This window comes from Eulemur rufifrons, chromosome 30 (assembly GCF_041146395.1).
Source record: "Eulemur rufifrons isolate Redbay chromosome 30, OSU_ERuf_1, whole genome shotgun sequence".
Lineage (NCBI taxonomy): Eukaryota > Metazoa > Chordata > Mammalia > Primates > Lemuridae > Eulemur > Eulemur rufifrons.
In genome coordinates, this window is record NC_091012.1 from 136,927,955 (window position 1) to 136,950,831 (window position 22,877).

At 39.3% G+C, this 22,877-nt stretch overlaps 1 protein-coding gene across 1 annotated transcript in view; it reads left to right on the forward strand.

The window, feature by feature from the left end:
• The window catches only part of MID1 (midline 1), a 118,859-nt gene extending 98,989 nt beyond the window's left edge, over window positions 1–19,870 (forward strand). Inside the window, exons 7-10 of the mRNA XM_069463279.1 lie at window positions 664–807; window positions 10,263–10,424; window positions 14,506–14,713; window positions 19,522–19,870. Of these exons, the coding sequence (XP_069319380.1) occupies window positions 664–807; window positions 10,263–10,424; window positions 14,506–14,713; window positions 19,522–19,870 (863 nt within the window). The remainder of the gene's footprint in view (window positions 1–663; window positions 808–10,262; window positions 10,425–14,505; window positions 14,714–19,521) is intronic.
• Window positions 19,871–22,877: the final 3,007 nt, after the last annotated feature.

Sequence of the window (22,877 nt, forward strand, 5' to 3'; positions counted from 1 at the left end):
ACATCTAATGAAACAAAAATTCCAAACAATTATTTGACTGATTTGCTCTGGGATAATAAACAAGAGTATTTTTCCAATTGGGTGCCTAAATATAAAAATACCTGGTACCATGTAGATCAGGGGTTGGCAAACATGGGTCATAGGCCAAATCTGGCCCTCTGCCTGTTTTTGTAAATAAAGTTTTATTGAAATCTGACCATGCCCATGTGTACAAATTGTAAATGGCTCCTTTCATGCAACAACAGCAGAGTTGAGTAGTAATAAAGACTGTATGGCCCACAAATTTTTACCATCTAGACCTTGACTGAAAAAATTTGCCAACCCCTCCCCCCCAGTGAATGAAACTACAGAAGTTCATCTTGTTTACTTTTTGTTTGACATGTTTTCCTTCATGCAGAAGAGAGTATTGTTTGCTTAACCTCCTAAACACATTCTCATGATAAACAGAGATAAGTCCATACTGGCTGGCTCTGGCTACATTCCTTGTTAAAAATAAAAGCAATAACCAGGCAACCAAATGTTCTTTGGATTGGAGTTACTATTCTAGGATAGTAGCCCTGATGGACCTATTTAGAAAGGCCTGTTTAACTGTCAAACATCTCTTCTGAAATGGTATCCCAGTGGTGTCTGCTTCTCTACTCATGAGCATTTTGATCCCCACAGCTCCCAACCCTCCCACAATTAGAGAAGAGCTCTGCACGGCTTCATATGACACCATCACTGTGCACTGGACCTCTGATGATGAATTTAGTGTGGTCTCCTACGAGCTCCAGTACACCATATTCACCGGACAAGCCAACGTCATTAGTGAGTATCTCATGGCCTATTTCTCTATTGGGTGGCTGTTTTCAGATAAATTTCATTCTTGAATTTAAACATCAAAGGAAGACAAGGAAAAAAAGAATACACAATATTTATTGACTTATCTTTCCTGACCAAGAAAGTATAGCACTCACATGTACAACACTAGTAAAAATAGCTGGCCAAATATTATTGAAAATTAATGACCTCTAGCAAATCACAGGGATGAATCTTCACAAAAATATTGTGAAGGGAAAGAAGCCAGAAACAAAAAAATACATGCAGTATGAATCCATTTATAGATCCATAACTTAGAGATCAAAATAAACTATTTTGCTTAAAGACACATTCATAGGTGTTAAAACTATACGTAAAAGTCAGGAGGATGGTTACTTTCAGGATGGGAGGGAGAATGGCACCACTAGAAGGAAATATATGGGGGTTCTTGGGGTTAATGGCAATTTCTAGGTGGGAATTACGTCCTTTAGTCATTATATCATACATATATTTAGTTCTATGTACTTTTCTGAGTGTTATTTCACAATATTTTTCAAAAAGAAAGGATTTAATAACATAGATAGCCAAAGAACATTAAATACTTCATCTCATTCAGAATCGAGCTGGGGCCATCACTTGAAATGTTATTAACAGGCCCCACCTGGAAAGAATTCCCAGCCTTACTTGAAACACAGAGGAGCCCCTCTCTCACTGAGGCCTGTTTGATATTTGGCATCAGGGGCAATTTTCTGATCTCAAACAGCAGTAGTAGCTGGCCAGAGAAATGATAACAGAGGAAGCAGTCCTCCCCACCCCACAGATTTATTTAAATTAAATTGGTCAAATGGCAAAGGACCAAAAGAAATAGCTCTTCATGGGAGCAAGTTTGAAACTTCTTTAACAAAGAAAAATAGAATATGTCAAAATAGAGCAGAATAGAATAGCAGTCACTTTTCCACAAAGAGATGTTTTAAATAAATCTATATCAACTTAATGTGCTTTTATTACATAAACCTTTTCTCTCTTAACTATACTGTTCTTTCCTAGCACAAGTAGTTCTGAGGCATGTGATGCTTAAAGTAGAAATTTGATTTAGGATTAATTAAAAAAGTGATGCAGAAATAACACCAAGTTCTAAGTGACTAAAGTGTAAATGACCCATACCAACAAATGGCTCCCCCTACCTTCCCCAACCCTCTCATATTCTACCCCATAATTGGCCTGCCTTGGAAGGTTTTATTAGAATCTTGCCATTTACCAAGAATGTATAATTTTTGAATGAAAGGGAGGAAAGTCATGAAATGTCAAGAACAGCTTTGGCAAGTTGCCCAAGTAGGTAGGTAATATAGAGAGGGCAGAAATGGTGAGTGGGACAGAAAGGTCTTGGTGGAAGTTATGGTTAAACTAAGTCTTGGAAGAGAGCGGGTGCCCGTCAGCAAGTTAAGGGTATCCCAGACAGCTGTGTCATCATAAGCAAACCTACTGAGACATAACATGGCAGGGCATGCTGGGAGGTCTTACCTTAATAAGCCTGGCTGGCGAGGCAAGTGAAGAAAGGGAGACAGTGGGAAATGAAGACAGAGAAGTACAACCAGGACTCAAACCCATATCTGTCTGGCTCCAGAAAGCACATGTTCCTAATCATCAGTCACTTAATCCTAACTCACAGGCAAGAGCCATATCACATAGGGATACCCAGGCCACACTTTGTTTGGATTTCACCCTGTGGGCTTGGGAGCCATGCAGGGCGGTGGTGTGAGCAAATGTACACCTAGAAGCTGACTTAGGAGCACTGTGGAAGGTGGAGGGGAACAGGGTGGGGCTAGAAACAGAGACATCAGCCAGGAGATTTTGTAGTAATTCACTGAGGCACAAATAGCCAGGACCTGCAAATGGCACCAACAGCAGAGATGGAAAGGAAAAGATAATTCCAGAAAGGCTTCTCTGCCTCTGGGCCATTTCCCTGGGAAACATCACTACTGTCCTCAGACACTCGAAGTGCTTTTGGGGGCAAGTTTGAGAAGCACTGCCATGGCAATGGTTCAGTATCATTTTGCTGTCTTTCCAGGATTTTGAATTCTTTTAGTAAGCTTCCTCATTCCTGGTTCTATATGCCCTGCTGCAAGTTATGAAGAAATACTAATTCTCTAAAATCTTTTTCTGTATGTGCATTCTATAGACAGTTCTTCACCCTGTTTTTTTCACTAAATAATGTGTGGGAGAGATCATTCTATTTCAGCACAAATAAAGAATTGCCTCATTCCTTTTTGAGGCAGTGTAATGTCCCATTGTAAAGATATGCTCTAATTTATTTATCCCATCTTCTATTGATATATATTTGACTTGTTCCTAATCTTTTACCCTTATCAACTATGCTTCAATGAATATCCTTGAATATCTCTTCTTTCGCATGTAGGGAATTATATGTGTAGTATAATCACTTGAGGTGCAATTGCTAGGAAAAGATTATTTGCATTTTAATTTTAGTTGACATTGCCAAATTGCCCTTCAGAAAGACGACATGATTTTTTAAATGCATTTTTCCAGTTGTATGAGCTTATATTTCACTGATCTTGGATACACATACCATAAACTTAACATGGAATTAAAGTCCAGTAAAATTTCAGACCTTGATAGTGCTTCACCATAAACCCAAAATGCAAATTAATTTATAATAACTAATATCATACTAAACAGTCACTCCTTCATATAAGCAGTGATTCTTAACCAAGGACAGTTTTGCTCCCCAGGAGACATTTGGCAATGTCTGGTGACATTTTTGGTTTTCAAAACCTGGGAAGAGGGTGCTATTGGCATCTAGTGGTTAGAGGACAGGGGTGATGGAAAACATCCCACAATGCACAGGAAATCTCCAACAACAGAGAACTATCTGGCCCAAAATCTCAGCAGTGTCGAGGTTGAGAAACCCTGATTTAATTCAAGATAAGGATGTAACATCTACATGATAACATGCTAAATACTGAGACCATAACACACTGACCCACACACTACTATGCTATATAGCATGGAAGAGAAAACATAACAAAAAGAAGAGAATATAATTAACCTCTTTTTGTCTTCACTTAAGGAATTATTTTCTCAATGTTGTGTGATGAATATTACTGACATATTGGGTAAACTGAACCAGGGATTATATCAAGCTTGAAGAAGATAACATTCAAAAGATGGTCAGAAATTCCAAGATAATCAGACAAAAGGAGTGTGTGAATCTGAGAAGAGCAGGTGGAAAATGGAGACATGATTCATTGCAAAACACCAAGAGACTGTTCTCCGAAAACACATAGAGGACTGATGGAAGCAATGTCTGTTGATCTGTGCATAGTCTAACTAGAAAAAGAAAATATTTGGTGTCACTTTATACCAACAGGTGGTTCTTGGCCCATGTGAGAAATGTTATATCTCTCTGAAATCATTTTTGCTTGATTCACGAAAAATTATAACAGTTGTCTATGGCTGTGAAATGAATTTCCAAAACCTAGCAGTTTTAAACAACACCCATTTGTTATTGTAGTTTCCATGGGTCAGGATTCTGGGCACAGTTGAGCTGAGTTCTCTTCTTAGAGTCTTGAAAGGCTGAAATCAAGGTTTTGGTTGGCCAGCAATCTCATCTGGAGGCTCAACTAAGGAAGAATCTACTTCCTAGCTCCCTCAGTTTGTTGGCAGAATTTGTTTCGTTATGGTTGTGGAATTCGTGTCAGCTTGCTTCTTCAGAGCTAGCAAGGGAGAGAGAAAGTCTCTACTTCACTTCTAAACAGGTCTTTAAAGGGCTTGCTTGATTAGGTTAGACCCCTCCCCCCAAATAATCTCCCTTTTGATTAACTCCGCGTCAGCTGATTAGGGACTTTTATTACATCTGCAAACTCCCTTTGCCTTCGCCTTTGCCATATAATGTAGCATAATCACAGGAGTAATAAAGGTGACAGACCTTTGTCCTTTGCCGTATTCCACTGGTTAGAAGCAGGTCCCAGGTCCTGCCTACACTAAGCACAGAGGATTACACAAAGTCATGACTACTAGGAAGTGGGAATCCTGGGGGCCACCGTAGGGCATGTCCATTACAGATGGTTATGTTTCTCCTGAAATTTCTGGAATCAAATTATCATGGGCATTTGGGGAATACGGATAGCCTTGGCCTGCCTGCACTGATGAAACTGAATAGCCAACACCCACAGGACCTAAGTAGCATATAACAACAAACATTTATTGCTCATGTGTCTGGAGTCAGCTGAGGGTCAGCCAGGAGGCCCTGCTGATGTTGGCCCCTGGCGTGGCAGGCTGGTAACTGGAGTGACCCAGCTGCTCACAGCTCTCTCGTCCTCCTGCAATCTAGCTCAAGTCTGTTCTCCTGGTGATTGCAGAGGTGAAGGTGTAAGGGTAGGCCTGATTACACATGTGCTTTTCCAGCCCTCATCTGTGTCACATTAGCTGACATGCCATTTGCCAAAGCACATCCCATGAGTGAGCCCAGAGTGAGGATGAGAAGGCCCTCAAAGTCACATGGCAAAAGAGTGTGGCTACAGGGAAAAACAATCTACTTCAGAACCCTAACTCGATACTAGGGCTTCACCCCATCCCCCAAATGAAAGGAAGATATTTATTGCTTGAAACTTAGGGATTCTCAGTTGGCTAAACTGTCACTGACTTGATTTCCACGCTATTGACGTGGAAAGTAATGCTGAAACATGACACATAAATGGAATAAAATATAAGAAGGCCATGCCTAAAGAAATTCAGCAAGAGCAAAACTACTAAGTATAATGAACTCAGAACTTTATGTTGAGTGATTCCAGAGAAGGTGTTTTGTTCCCAGAAACCAGTTGCCACAAAAAAATGCAAATGGCTTAGTGAAGATTACGAACCTGCCTTATTTAATGCACAGATGCCAGAAAGGCTCGTTCTCCCAGGATGGATGGGAAACAGTGAAACTACTGGTGCTGATCAAACTGGGATACTCTTATTGGGTTGTTTATATGAGTATTTGTTCATTTCTTTATGCCCATTAAACCAAGACAGTGAAGTCCTTACGCCTACAAGATTGATTTGCAACAAAAAAGAATAAATTTAGACAAAATGCTAACCGAGATGCAATCATTTTCAAATTATTTTCTTCTTAGCTATTATACACACTTGTAGTGACTGAAGGAGACCTGGATGTGAATCCCAACTTTGGACTTCACTAGCTCTGTAATCTTGGGCAAATTATCATCTGTAAGAAAAGATGTTTTAATTATCTTGAGATAATAAAAGTTTGCCACAGTGGTACACGTAGGTATTCAAAGTTATTATTCTTACAAAAATATAGACTGTACTCACCTCTCATTGCATTTTAAAAGAAAAGCTGATATTTTATGTCATATGAGAAAGGTCAGTTGTACAATTTGCCAGAATTATCTACATAATAACTTTTCACACAATCTTTACTTGAAAGGCCTTCCTTGAATGTTGTTAAATAATCTGCCCTATTGAGGAGTATCCTTTGCAGATGTTTTATGGTATGACAATATCTAACGGTAAAATCTACTGAAAATGAGAAGATGTAATGCTCAAAACCTGGCTGTAGTTCCTTATGTCACTAAGAAATCTTCTGTGTCTAGGTCACGGTTCCTTCACTTGTCATAATAAATTGTAGTTAATTGCCTTCAACTGGCTTTAGTGAAGGAGAATTAGATAATATCTATGGAACTTTTTTAATCTTACAAAAAGACTCTCACTAATGAAACACATACATTCATATGCAAAAGTAATGACATTAAATTATTTTTCATTTTTGTTAATAGGGTTATGACTATAGATGTTAATGAATTGCTTATTAATAACTAGATATCTATTTAATTTTACAATGTTTTCCATTTTTTCCAAAACTACTTTTAATGCCTCATTTAAAATCTTAAATTCGAGCCTTCTCCCAGCCTGTTTTTATTATTGGCAAAAATCAAAGGCTGCATTTTTCCAAGCCTTAATGGCAAAGTATTAATAGTTATCTGTATTTAATTTATTTTAGTCATTTCAAAAACATTCATGAAAGTTGTTAAACTTATACTATTTTTATAGAGAAGGAAGAAAAGAATATTCACTTCTGTCCAATCTGTTGAAAGAGACAAAGGATGATAGAAGCCAGTGTACATTCTCTCCGAAGTGTACACGTTGTGTGATGTTTTTACACAGAATGGTTTGCGGCAAGATGACAGTTGCCATACAAGGCTCTAAAATCCCAAATGTAATTAAGATCTTATAATGAGCCACATTATGTAGGGAAATGCTTCTGACCCATTCTGAATGAAAAAAAAAAAGTACAAAATCGAAAAACTCAATTAGGTTTCATTCTGGACTAATTATCTTCCAAGTTCCATTGTTGTTTTAATACTTCAAGCTGAGTTGGAAGAGGTGAATGTTGAAATACCCTCCAAGATGATTGAAAATGAGTTTGGAGAAAAGTGAAGTTTTAGTCAGGATGGTTATGTGGGTGTTTCATAAAGAGATGAATAAAACCTGGTCAACAGTCCTAACACAGTGGGGTATCAAGGCTGAGAAGTCTTGCTTAAGCAAACTCAGCACTCAGCACCATATGCAAGAAGTTAGGTGGTGCTGGCGTGAGACCAACACCAGTAACACAATAATGGTGCACTCCAAGTTACTCCACTTACTCCAGTCCCCAAAAGAAAATTGTCAATGTTGCTTTCTTGGCATTTTTAATCAACTTCTCAATTATTATCCTGGCAATAGTAATAATGTAAAGGTAAACTCAAACAGTAATAGTTGTAAGGATTCATGAAAGTAGATTGTCCCAGTGTAAAGCTAACCAATAAAATTTTACTACTACATAAACATTTTGTTCTTTCAATATTCAAGGAAGAAATTAGTGACCTCTTCAAAATAATCAGGATAGGCAGAGTCCCTTTTTGTTTGGAAATGGTTTCTGAAACATTAAATCTTTGTTGGGTTAAGACTTTGGATTGTAGGCCAAGTTGTAGTTTGCAGCAATTTCAGACATCTGCTTTATGATGTTGCTGAAAGCATTCCCCTACCACATTAAACCCAGTTTGGGGTTGTATAGTGATGTAAAGTTTATTGAAACATTTTTACATTTGCTTTCTTTGACCACAATAGTCATTTTATTGTAACATATGCAATTAAACAGGAACAGTAAAAGCAGTGAAATTGATGGGATTCTCATTTGAATCTACTGAATGCTATTATTGTTTTCATTTGTGCCTGACTGCTATTGACAAAGATCTAGGAATATGAGTATATTATCCTAGGCAATAGAAAAGCTTTTTTTTGTTTGTTTTATTGCTATTGTAATATTATTATTAAATGCCTGAAGAGAGTTATTGGCCTCTTGGGGCCCAGAACTCAGAGTTCAAAATGACCCTTCTTTGATCAGATCAAAATCTAATATTTGGCTGTGGCACTATCCAGAAGTAGATAGTTTATTATAGCTCTGTCCAAGGACAAGGTAAGGTGAAGAAGGATCAAAAGGGATATATAATAGGGAGAGTCCCATGTTACTAAACTACTTGTGGATGTTTTCCTGGGTCTGATACAAATGAGAATTCGTAGGAGAATAGAGGGCTAAGAGTTAGAGAAAATCAGGGGATGAGGAATGGCTGGTGCCTCTGGTTGCTGTACTGAATCTCAAAACATAAACACACATGTGCTCAAGCTTTTCTGTGAGTTTCAACTTTTTTGTTTTTTTGAGACAGAGTCTTGCTCTATCACCCTGGCTAGAGTGCAGTGGTGTCATCATAGCTCACAGCAACCTCAAACTCCTGGGCTCACACGATCCTCCTGCCTCAGCCTCCCGAGTAGCTGGGACTTCAGGCATGCGCCACTGTGCCTGGCCATGAGTCTCAACTTATTTCCTTGCTTTCACCTGGCTCTTTCAAATCTGGCAGTCCTCTGGTGAAAATGTTCACAGATAAAAATGAAAAGAAGCAACAGAAAATTCACAAGGGCATATATATATATATATATGTGTGTGTGTGTGTGTGTGTGTGTACAGACACATTTTTTTAAGATTCACTGAAGTATACCTGAAAATACTATGCACCCAAGATACAAATCATATGAGGTGAATTTTCACAATTGATAAAATACTTTCAAGTTCTTCTCAACTGTGAGAATATCATGAATAATTAACTCAAAAGTTGGAGAAAGTATTCAGTAGGAATCAAAAATAGACTGGAGGGGGCTGTGACTATCTTGAAATGCTATGCAAATATTTGTGGTTCGGTGTGTATATGCATTTGTGAATTTCTTTCTAAAGAAAAGTTTTGTTAGATTCTTAAAGAGGTGAGACCATAAAAAGGTTTAAGAAAGTGTTTCTTGAGAGTCTAGGAAGGTATAAGTTGCCTCAGGATCAAAGGAACTAACCCTTTGACTTGCAAATCAACTGAGAAGGAAAGAGTGGGGAGGTGAGCCTGGTCCCTCAGGAAGTGGAGGGGCCCAGCTCTCTCCCTGGGACTGGTGAAGGAAATTCAAGAGTCAGGAAACTTCATGACAGCCCAGTCACCAGGGGCCTGGAAAAAGGTTCTTTTGGAGTGGAGATTGATGAGTGGAAAGAGGAGAGAGCAGAGTTGGACCTGACACCAAAAAGATGTTTTCAGCATCAGCCAGCTGCAAAACAAAATGGGCTTCCTTTTTTCCTACATGTTCTTCCAAGCATCGTAAATCCTCAGGCTGCTCCTCAACCCACATCCTGCGGATTGCAGCCAGGGCAGCAGCCCCACTCCACTCTGGAACCAGCAACCAAAGGGATGCAGCTGGTCAGAAACTCCTGTGGATGCTTTCCTAGATCCATACTAGACCCTGAGCTGCCCAGAAATGCTGCTGCTCCAGAGTTCTCTTAGGAATATATTTTCTCTATCAGTTAGCTACAGCCATACTAATATAGGATCACAAACAAGCCTGATGATCATTTTTCTTAGCTCCCCTGTCACAGGTTGGTTGGGGCTGGCTGATCTCTACTCGGCTGGCTCTTGCACTGGCCCGGCATTGGCTGGGTGGTAAAGCTTTTCGCTATGTGTCAGCTGGTTGGGATGAGCAGACTATCCCATGGCAATGGCAGAGACACAAGAGGTCAAGAGAAACCCTAGAACCCCTGTAATGCCTACTCTTACAACTGGCACATTGTCATTTTAGCCTCATCGTATTGGCCAAAGCAAGTCACGTGACCAAATTCAAAGCACGTAACAGGAAAATATACCCCACTTCTTTAGAGAGAGCACCTGCAAATTCACTTAGGCCTGGATAGAGGGCAGGATGAAGAATTGGAGGCAAAAATGCAATCTGCCACACGTGCTAGTGAAGTCAGTTCCTCATATATGACTGCCATGACAAAGCATTCCACTTTCCCACTCTAACAGTTCAAATAAACTGAAATTATGCAAACATTGTCCTGTGCTTGTGCCAAAGAACTGCACCATGTCTGGTTGGCTTTGCAGGTCTGTGTAACTCAGCCGATAGCTGGATGATTGTGCCCAACATCAAGCAGAACCACTACACAGTGCACGGTCTGCAGAGCGGCACCAAGTACATCTTCATGGTCAAGGCTATCAACCAGGCAGGCAGCCGCAGCAGTGAGCCTGGGAAGTTGAAGACAAACAGTAAGTGCTGTGAACTCAGCAGAGCTGTCATATCTCATCTGCTCTCCTTTCATCTGACTCTGTCCCCCTTTCTTTCCCTGTTCTCTGTCTCAGGCATTATTGACAGCCCCACAAAGCAAATATAGAGCTGGTGTGGAATAGTGGAATTTGTATCAGATAGCCGTGGGTTCCAAAACTGACTCTATTCCTTCATGGCCATGAAGCCATGGATCTCTGTGTACTTCCATCTTCTCATTTTTTAAATAAATAATCCTGGAGGGGTTCTAGTGAGAAATAGAATATGCATATATAAAACCTAACACACAGTAGAAGCTTTGTAAATGGCAGGTAGTATTGTTTTCCACAGCAGAATAGCAAATTAATAACTATTCAGACATTCTTTTACTCCAGAGAACTGTCTGGGATGGTAGTTCTCAATCAGGGGCAGTTCTGCCCCCGGGGGGGCATTTAGCAAGGTCTGGAGAGATTTTTGGTTGTCACAACTGAGGTGGATGCTACTGGCATCTAGTGGGTAGAGGCCAGGGATGCTGGAAAACATCCCACAACACCCAGGACAGCCCCCCGTGGAAAACGATGTGCCTCATGGTGCCATTGTCTCCCTCTGTCTCTGCCCATATTCTTTTTGTGTTATCCTCTATTCCTTCCTTACATCTTTTTAATCTAGAAATATATTATGTAACACAGTGTTTCTTTGCATAACACCTCTGCCACTTGGTACCCATGTGGCCATGTGGCTAGTTTCTTTATTTTTTTTTAAATAAACTTTTTATTTTAGAATAATTGTAGATTTACAGGAAATCTATAGATAATACAGAGTTCTGTATACCTTTCTCCCAGTTTACCCTAATGTTAATGTCTTATGTAACCTTGGTACATTTGTCACAACTAAGAAATTAACATTGGTACATTACTTTTAACTAAATTCCAGGTTTTATTCATGTTTTACCAATTTTTCACTAATGTTCTTTTCTTGTTCCAGGATCCAATCCTGGATCCCATGCCACACTTAGTGTTTCTTCACTTTTAAAATGGGAATATTTTAGTTTCATTTATGAGTTGTCACAAAGACAAGCTCAAAACAATTCTAAGGACATAAGAAAATATAACATGATGACATGTTTCTTTATAACCATATAACAAATGGCACAATACCTATGCATGCTCAGATCAGCACTTTCTGATTTGCCTTTGAACATTTGTTCCTCCAAAAAATGTTTGAGCACTTATTGTGTTTGGAATGCTGCACAAGATGCTGAGGATACTATGAACATCTTCAAGTCCCTAAGGTGTGCTTCTCTCAAAATGTTCATAGACTATTGGGGAATAAAGTACATTAATCCTTAATTATCATTCAGTTGTGACATCTACAATAGGAGTAACCATTAGAGGTGCTGACTTTCCAACAGGGGTGCCCAGCACAGTCTTCGGAGGCTTTCCCAGGTGGGTTAAGATCAGGGGATGTGAGGAGAAGGCAGTGTTCTACGCAGAGGGAACAGCATGTGCAAAAGCCCACAGACAAGAAGAATACGTGTGCAGAACAGAAAATGGATCAGTGTGGTTAAAATATCTTAGGTTGGGAGGATGGACAAGCCAGAAAGCTAAATACGAGAACCAGATTGTGAAACCCTCTTGGGCCATGCCAGAGAGTTTCTTCAGATGGCAATGATTGGTGGGAGAAAGATCAAAGAGTTTAAATAAGAAAGGCAGGATGAGAATTTCCATTAAATAAAGTTCTCTTGTGCTATGATATACTGAGTGGGTTACAAAGATGGCAGCTGTCAAAGTGCTAAGAGATTATTAAAAGAGTTGATCATGCAAGTAAACAGTGGCCTGAATAGAGTGGTACCCTATATAAATATTATAATGAATTGAATTCCTTAGTAAGGGCCGGGCGCGGTGGGTGGCTCACGCCTGTAATCCTAGCACTCTGGAGGCTGAGGTGGGAGGATCGCTTGAGCCCAGGAGTTTGAGGTTGCTGTGAGCTAGGCTGATGCCACCCACAGCACTCTAGCCGGGGTGACAGAGCAAGTCTCTGTCTCAAAAAAAAAAAAAAAGAATTTCTTAGTAAAGTAAGCCATTAATTTCTTCCCTGAGCTAATTGAAGCGAAAGCTGTTAAATTTGGGCAGAGTGGGTAGTGGTCCATTTGGGAAACACATGTGAGGCACAGGCAGAATTTGCTCACCGAGAATGCAAGATCCTGCTCTGTAAGTGCATGGCTAAGGGTGTGAACCAAAGGCAGGCAAGATGTTGGAGGCAGTATCTCGCCATCACAAGGCCAATCTTTCCGATAGCTACAGCATTCTGATATTCCTGACTGGAAGGAGGCCGAGCAGAAGTTGGCCTTCATTATAAATGATGGATGCCATTACGGAATTTCTTTCTGCTCTGCCCATTATTATCCAATTATTTTTACTCACCTTCTACCTTCCACCTTTAAAAATTGAAATATTTTAAGCAAAGCTGTCTTCATACTCTCCTTGTCTTAGTTTGTAGTTTATCCCTAATAGTTGCTGCATGATCATTCCCAAGGACTTTTTTTTTACAAGACAAGTCAAAATTTAAATTACCCAGTGCAATCTAGTAGGTCTCATAGCTTCTGAGAATACCTGCTCCCTGCTCAGCACTTGAGGGTTTTCTCAGCTCCCCCTCTTAAGCTTTTCTTTCATACGGACAGAAATCTAAAACAATGACCAGCAAACTGTAACTCAAGGACCAAAACTGGCTGCCTGTTTTTGTAAATAAAGTTTTATTGGCATATGGTCAAGCCCATTTGTTTACTTGTTGTCTGTGGCTGCTTCCTCTGGGCAGTAGCAGAGTTGAATAGTCACGAAAGAGACCACATGGCCTGCAGAGCTAAAAATATTGACTATATTTGCCCTTTGCAAAAAAAAGTGTGTTGGTCCCTGACCTAAAAGAAAGAATTTTAGAGGTGCCAGTGTTGTTTTTGTGTTCAAAAGGCAAATGGAAATCCTTTGGCCTACTCACATGCAACAAAATGCACACAGCCCCATGCTCGCTCAGCCAACATCATGAATGGCCATAGTCAACTCCACCAAACTTGCCCCTGTGATTGTCTCAGAGATGTATACTGGGCAGATGGGATCTGCCAACTGCAACACTGGCCGTGGAGTTTGGACACCATGATGTTTGCATCAGGTTGTAACTTATTTCCTGCCTTTAAATGCCTTGTTCCCAAAGTGGTGTTGAACGACAAGCAGTACTCCAAACCAATATTGAATTTTCAGAGAAGTAACAGCTATGACAAAATGTCCAGGTGTGACTCTGCCAAGATTTTTTAATAGTTAAATCTTCAAAATACAAATGTGCGTGATGAAATAGGGCTTATTATTTACAAATAAACTGAGGAGTAGAAAACCCAGGCATTGCTATCACATTATTTTTATCCTGATTTTGTAGACTGAAAATTTTATAGTCATTCTAAGCTCATAAGAGTAATGCTTTAATTTTTAACACATATTCTGTATGTGAAGACCTGAAATCTTGATTTGTTTGGTTTTGGGGCTGAAGTCTATTGAGCATGAATGCATTTTAAGCTGGATTGAATATGGCAATGGTTGAAAATGAAGTCTTCATTCCTCCTTTTTTGGATACTCTCCAGCCAGTATGTACCTGTGCTGCTTGTATACAGCTGAAATCCACAAAGATAGCTTGTACCATGTGTTCTGGTTAGTCCTTGTCCATGTGTCATTGAGTAATTAGCACAGCACTGCTGGATTCCTATCTGGGAACTGAGAGACTGAAAGGTCATGAAGGCAGGGACGTGTTCTTATTTGCTCTTAATGTGCTTATCACATCACTCTTACTGCCTACTACACTACATAGAGTTGCTGCCCCCTGTTACATTTTCAATATCATGAAAACTGTGCAAGCAAATGTCTTTGAAAGTTGTTTATAAAGTTTAAATTACTGTTACAATATAAGATACCTCTTTGTGATAGGAGGGCTGGCTTGTTCCTACCTTTTAAATCTAATTATGAAACTATGCTATTGGTTATGTTAAAATAAGCAGTCCTCTTCCTCTTCCTTTTCCTCTTTTTGTTTTGTGAACTTGTTTTCCAGGTCAACCATTTAAACTGGATCCCAAATCTGCTCATCGAAAACTGAAGGTGTCCCATGATAACTTGACAGTAGAACGTGATGAGTCATCATCCAAAAAGAGTCACACACCTGAACGCTTCACCAGCCAAGGGAGCTACGGAGTAGCTGGAAATGTGTTTATTGATAGTGGCCGGCATTATTGGGAAGTGGTCATAAGTGGAAGCACATGGTAGGCAACTTACATTTATTGTCCTCCAGTTATACAAAGGCACATCTCATTGTATACTTTGTCAGAGCATCAACCCATACCAGGATCCATCTTGAATAAAATATAGAAAAGCTATATCAGTCTGCTATTGCTAGGATAATGCTGCATAACAAACACCCCAAAACTCAGCAGCTTCAAACAACAACCATTTATTATTGCTCATTAACACACTAACGCCCTCATCTGTAGGTTAGCTGATCAAAATTGTAGATTTCTGGTCCCTGAAAGAGCTATAGTATGCCAACACTGCTGTTTCATGCCTTAAAGCATGGGACTCCAGCCCCTGAGCCAAACCTGGCCCACTACCTGATTTTGTAAATAAAGTTTTATGGGGATACAGTCAGGCCCATTCATTTACATCATATTGTCCATGGCTGCCTTTGAGCCATAACAGTAGGTTAAGTAGTTAAGACTGAATCATATGGTTCACAAAGCTGAAAATGTTTACTTTCTGGCCCTTTAGAGAAAAAGTTTGCCATTTCCTACTTTAAAATGTTACTCTTCATCATTTTGCAAAACTAATTTCTGTTGGCCTCTATGTTTTGTGATTCTAGACTAGGCCAATTAGTGCAAATAGCTGAGGGCTGAGGGGCTGGGGGTAAAGCAGTGATTACAGGCTGGGAATAATTTCAAAAGGTCTGTTAGATCTAGCCTAGTGACTTCAGTCCACTGAGTTTTCTGAGACTAAGGGCAAAGGTCAGCATGCAATTACATTAGAATTAGTTGACCTTGTGAAGTTAGCCTTCCCTAATCCATTGCCACAAACTACACCCCTTCCTTTGGCCTTCTGTCTCAAAAATGCCTGCTTGCAATTGATCGAAAAGGGAGCTATTTTATTTTTATTTAACAAGCCCTCATATAACACAACTATGTGCCTAGGATTGGTCTAAGCATTTTATAGACGTTAAGTCATGTATTCATCGTAACAGCCCCACAAAAGTAGGTGTTAATATTGGCCCATTTTACAGATGAAGTGGCCGAGGTCCCAAGATCACAAGGTCACAAAGCTTACGGGTGGCAGAGTCAGGAAGTCTGCAATCAGGGGTCAAGCTTTTAACCAAGAGTCTACAAATGTTATCTGAAAAGGGCCAGAGAGTTGATATTTCTGGTTTTGCATGCCAAATGATTTTTGTCACAAATACTCAACTCTGTCATTGTAGTGGGAAAGCAGCCACAGACAATACCTACACAAATGGGCATGGCTGTGTTCCAATAAAACTTCATTTATGAAAACAGGCAGAGGGCCAGAGTTGGCCCTTGAGTGGTAGTGTGCTGATCCTTGCTCTTAACCACTATGCTATGCTGCTGTTCACAAAAGGGTGATATATTTTTGAAAAGTTGTAATTACTCTTTAGGGCTTATAGTAGTGTACTTGAGTGATAGTTTAACCCTTGCTTTAAAAATCAACATTCAAAACTGCATAATCTGAAGATGTAACTATTATAACAGTGTTTCTTTTGATGTAATCATGATAAAACACTTTATTTTTAAAAACCTTTCAATTCAAATCTATGCAAATAATGCTATGTGTCTAAATCCCTTATATTGTAGGCACAAATTAACCGAAACCTAAGAAGTGAAATTCTAAGCCTGAGTGTCCCATCTCTCCCAATGATGGTACACACTATATTGGCTGAGCGAATAGGTTTTCCACAGCTGTCATTCTCACGATTCTCCTTGCCCAGAACATTTTTCTCTTCCAACATGCTGCCAGAAGATAGGGGACAAATCCTTCACCCCACTAGTCTCTGGGCTAGATTGGCATTTGCAATTTCTAGCTGCCATGGGGCAAGATAAAAGCACAAACGAAAACAATGAATGCAGGTGCAAAAAAGCAAATGTTTCTAGCTAATTAATGTGCTATATTAATCTGGGATTGAATCCAGGCACTAAATGATTACTAACCTATTAATAATTAGTTATGATAAATGATACCTGATCATTATGATCTCATTGCCATTGATGAATAGTGTGGGAAATTCTGCCAGACCACTTCAGTTATACAAACACAGATCAGCATTACTTTGAAAACACCCTCCAGATGTCAAAACTAACTCATGAGGGGAAAAAGAAATTCTAAAATTAATTGCCACACTTTGGATCTTTACAAACCTATTTATGTCTATTTCAGAAAATCCTCATGTAAAAAGTGATTTCACATTTCCTGGGTGGTATTAGCAAGGAAGGAGTGCCCCCTACGATTAAATGTCTGTGATACTTTGATTTGCAACAGCTAATGACACATATATTTTCTGGTGAAATATATTCCTGACTTTAAATTAATGTGTACATTATGATCTGTGCAATGGGGCATGTTAACATTGCTCAGAGAAACATAATTTTTATACTTTTAGAATTCTCCATGTATCACTGCGTAACTTAATGGAACATTACATTCTACCTGCACCTTTCAAGCTCTATGGAAATATGTACATAGTTTCACAGATTAATGATAATATAATGGTATTTTCCTTTGCTTAATGGACTATACACTTAGTTATTTTCTTACTTTCTAATGCTGCTAATGTGCACTTAGTGTTTTGTGAAATGGTGTCAACTAAACAAGTAATAATGGGCTCATGCAAAGATTACTAGACCAGAAGGGGAGGGTGCAGCATGAGATTCTGAATTTTGATCCTAATTTTACCCTTCTCTGTGTTTCCATTTACTAAATGAAGTCATGCATACCTGCCGCAGCTATTTCACAGGGTTCAATTAAGGTTCAAATGGGAAATAAACATCAAAGTTTTTTAATAAAACATAAAAATGATGTGGCAATAAGAAGGAAACAGTACAGATGTGGTTATTTTGTGATGCAAATACAGGTTCCAAATTATCTGAAAAATGGAAATTGTGTCTGCCAGGACATAGAGAACATCTTTGGCAGAGATACTGAAAATTGCAAAAGGAAAACATTCCAAAGTACATCAGTTAGGGTCTGACAGATAAACAGAAAACACTGAAGTACTCAAGGTACCCTGTGGAGGAAGGGAACCAGAAGCTTACAGTGCCCCCGGGAAGGCTGGGGAGCACAGGTCAGGGAGCATGCCACTCTAGTTGCTGGAGTAACGATGAGCCGTGCTCCTGCAAAGGTGCCCACAGCACAGAGGCAAGTGTACCTAGGAGCTCATCTGGAAGCTCCCACAAACCTCACGTCTACTGTCTGCCATCAGAAAAGAGTGTTTCCCCTCCTGTTAGAACTTCTGGATCTTGTGCAAAGACATCATGATAGCAGAACCTGACCCAGACTTCTCCAGGAAAGGAGATTCTGGGAAATGCACCCCAGGATTCTCCCCGTAAGCAGGGGAGGATTGACAGGAGATACGTTGATGACAGACAGGCTGGCACACTGGACTTAATGGAGTATCAATTCCATCCTCTTTTTGAATTTAATGATGACGTATTAATTTTCTTTCTTAGCATACCGCTCTTAAAGTGATTGTATTTTAATCCAATGTGATTTTTTTTAAAGAATGCCATTTTATCAAAGACCAATGAAATTTTTCTCTCTGCATTGGGTAAGCTACTACACATCAATATCCAATTAGACTGGTTTCTGCTATAACATATTAAAATTTGAACTGTGAGTCATTTACTCTTTATTAAGAGTGATGGTTTGCTTATCTTAATAACTGTAAAATACTATGACTGTTACAGAGACATGCCTCAGAGGGGTTAAAAAGAAATTGAGAAGCTTAGAACATTGTAGAAAGAATTCTTGAATTTTTTTAAAGCAACGAGAGAACATTTAGAATAACCAGGAGATCCATCTGCATAAAGATATTCAGAATTTTGTAAAAATGCAGTAGGAAACATAATCAGAAGGGCTCTTGGCACAATTACCAAGTGGTGAATTGCACAGTTTCTGGTGTGGGAAGACATATCAGAGTGTTGTTTAAGTTTGTGGCCTTTTGAGTCATCTTAGGTTCAAATTCTGATTCTGGTATTTATTGTTAATGTGTAGTCAGGCAATAATAATAAAATAACAGTTACTGAATGTTAGGTAGCAGGCTCTGTACCCAGGACTTAACATGTAGTCTCTCCTGTACTCCTTAAAACAACCCTGGAAGATATCATTGTCCCTGTGTTACAGATGAGAAAACTGAGGCTGAGTAATGACAAGGGACTTATCTCCACAAATGGAAATCATACTTATTGCTTTGGCAAAATGCATTTAAGGTCATGAAAAATGACAGACATGGTGTCAAGTGAAAAATTAAAAGAAAGTCAAAAGGAAAAGTCTAGGGCTGTGCTGTCCAATATGGTAGCCATGAGCCACATGTGGCTATTTAAATAATTTAACTTAATTAAAATTAAATAAGTTTGAAGTTTACTTCCCCAGTCTCCCCAGCCACAGTAAGTGCCTAGTAGCCACATGTGGCCTGTGGCCACCATATTGGCTGTCAGAACATTTCAATCATTGCAGAAAGTTCTATTGGTGGGCACTGGTCTACAGACTCCATTGTGTAGATCTTTATGAAGGTGGGGGGAAAAGGCAGCAAAACACAAAGTTCAAATTCTTCCATAGTGTTTGCACTGAAAACAGGAATGTGGGTAAATGCAATGCTTCCTTTCCACCCGTGATATGTTTGGGAGGGAAGGAGATGAGGAGCACAGGTGTTGGGGGTCTTGCCAAGCTTTCACTTAAAGAAAATGAACAGGGACAATAGGCAGTCATGTTTTCATGACCCCTGAGGACCACAGAACAGATTTAACATGCATGTGCAGTGTGGCTCATTGTTTTTGTCCTTGCTGTTTTGTTTCTGCAGGTATGCCATTGGCCTTGCTTATAAATCAGCCCCAAAGCACGAGTGGATTGGGAAGAACTCTGCCTCCTGGGCACTCTGCCGCTGCAACAATAACTGGGTGGTGAGACACAATAGCAAGGAAATCCCCATCGAACCAGCTCCTCACCTGCGGCGCGTTGGCATCCTGCTGGACTATGACAACGGCTCGGTCGCCTTTTACGATGCTTTGAACTCCATCCACCTCTACACCTTCGAGGTCGCCTTTGCGCAGCCCGTGTGCCCCACCTTCACCGTGTGGAACAAATGTTTGACGATTATAACTGGGCTTCCTATCCCAGACCATTTGGACTGCACAGAGCAGCTGCCATGAGCTCTGGCCACATGGAGCTGCTTTCTGGGGAATAGAAAGGTTGAGGCCACTAGTTAGGGGACTGAGAAAGTGCAGGCTTCAAGAGTGTGGTTAAATGTCACCAAAAAGTGTCCAGAAATCAGCTAAGATAGGGCTCAAGACAGGAGATTCCTCTCCTTTTACTGTGTTTTGTATTAAGTACAGGCTTTAATAATTTCTTTAATTTTTTGTATTTAGAGGAAAATCTATAGATTATTTATAAGAGAAACATAATCAGGATTACAACTCTTAGGAACTATTTGGTTTTGCACATGAAGAGGCCCATAAGTTTGCCAGCTATTACAACCTTTATTTCATCACAGTCTATGGGCTTGCAAAAAAAAAAATCTTTTGTAGTTTTGTATGTTTATTCACCTTCTCACATAATATCTCATACTGACCCCGTGGTAGGTCCTGTCACCTCAACAGTGCATAACAGGTATGTTTGAACCTAGTAGGAAAGTAAACAGGCTTTCTTACTTTGGTTTAATTTGAAGTATTTTAACCATGATGTCAATAACTTGTATTGGATCAACTAGAATGGAGAGCAGGAGAGAGAACGAAAGAATTGATTTTGGACCTCGGACGTTGCCGTGGCTAAATCTTTAATTACCCTCTGATGGCTGGTGGGATAATGTTGGAAAGAGAGGTTCTGAAACCTTTGGCCAGATTTTTCCCTGCTTCTCTCAGGGTTAAGGATTCTGGGAAAACATTAAGAATGAGATTGCAATTGAAAATACTCATTTTGAAACCTACTGATTATTCAAAACTTCAGGCTAATTTGTGTTTTGTCAGAAGTAGGATTCTGTTTCATGGTATAAAATCTATTTTATCCTTCCTTTTAATAGTTCCTTTAGGCCTATGAAATTTCTTCACTACATTTAATAGTTGTCCTATTTCCCCCTTCCCCATATCAATTTACGTTTTGTCTCTGGGGCTGAGGAAATAAACATGTTCTGTCACAAAATGCAACACCATTTTGGATTGATTTTGCTCTCTAAGACATCAGCACATAGCCCCAATCACCACTACCATATCCAAATATGTCACCAAAAAACACTTAATATTTATGAGTTGGTAATGACAAGGGACATTGCATAAAGTTCTATTTACTAGATACATGCCTCTCAAAAGTTATTATAAACAGACCTTTATTAAACATATCTTGAAAGATGTAGACGTCCCTCTGTAGTCTAGTATAGTTTACAATAGAGTTGTAAGACAAGAAAAAAAATTCAAACTTGTTATTTGGGAAACTGTTAATAGAACCTGCTAATAAAATGTCAGATGGGATGGATTTTTTGCATGCTGATCTGACACGTTGGAATGGTTCATGAATTAAGGCTTTCTCAAGTGGTCCTTGGACCAGGACTCTGGCATTGGTTCTACCTTGATGAAGGGTGTGACCTTTAAAAATGGTTTCTATTGCTAAAATATTTACTTGGGATACTGGGTCAGCCATTTTGACTGAACAGACTGGTGAATTTAGGCATTGTTTTTAGTGATTTTGTTTTTAACCAAATCAACCAATCGCTTCCCTGAATGAAATAAGTCAATGAACCTGTTGTTTCAGCATCACATGGCCAAGAAAGCTCATGTGATTGTGAATCTAGACTACCAGGGAGGCCAAGCCAGCTTCCTGTGTCCTTCCGTCCTCTTTCCTGGCAGACACTCTCCTTTTTCTTAACAGATTCTATATATTTACTATATTATTTATACCCAGATGAATATTTTGATAGCTACTTAAGACAATTTCACATCTAAAAGATGGACACCTCAATGGAAAAAATCTTAATCATTCTCTGGAAACTTTATGGGATTTTTTTTTTTTTTTTTTTACAATATAAGAACAACGTGTATTTGCCTTCCCTGAATAAACTGAAAGGGTTGTCTCAGTAATTTTACACACATTTTGGGTAACTGGATAATGGATATTTTAATGCACTTTGTACACTAACAGGTTCTAAATAAAAGGGTCTAAAACTCAGCTTCTGAGTTTTTAAAATCATGGTCTCCAGGTACCAATAAACGCTACAGTTTGCCTTATGATGTTAACATAAAACATTTACTAGAAGGACAATATTTCCATGAAAATAATGTTTTCCAATATAAAGAAGTTACTCCTCAAATTTTCACTGCAAGCCATTTAGGGTATGTTTTTGGCTATTTTTATAAGGACACAAGAGATTCTGTTATAATTTTGTTGTGGAAGTGTCACTCTTGGCTAACTTAAAAACATTGTGGATAGTAGCAGTTACTATTTACAGGAAAATATGTATATGGTGAAAGGCCATAGTGTTTAATTACTGTAATGATGTAGAAAGATTTCCATGTGGATTTTTTTTTGAAAGTCTAAAAAATATATGCTGTAAACATTTGCTACAGTGTAACTTTGCATTCTCTTTAAATGAATTGAGATCATGGTATTTTAGGTCCTCATTTCACAGGAAGCATCGCATTACAAGGGCAAAAGAGATGGCAGTGCCAATTAAGTTAATACAACGAAATTGATGCAGCGCCAACCAAGACTGCCAGGTCCGGCGTCATGGGTGTGCCCAGAGCCCAGGGTTCAGAAGGGCCCTAAGCACGGTTTAACACTCTGCTATTGCTGTCCTGAAATTCTTAATAAATTTTGAGCAAGGGGCCTGCATTTTCGCTTTGCACTGGGCCTTGCAAATTATGTAGCCAGTACTCATAACAGAACCCAGAAACATGGTACCTCTCTTCCTGGCGGATATATATAAAGAAACCTGGATCCAAAGATAAGGGTGGGCCTGGGTGAAGATCTTTTTTCCAGCTTTAAAAGAAAGTGACTTCAAAAACTGACTGCAAATACTGGTGATGATTTCTGCTGGAGAAGAGGAAGCAGCCTGAATACAAACAGGCTTTTTATTCCGGTACTGATACATAGACCTTAAACTTCTCGAGGAACTGAACTAGCGCCCTCCAGTGAATGTGGAATTCCATCTCAGCTCCACACACATATGCA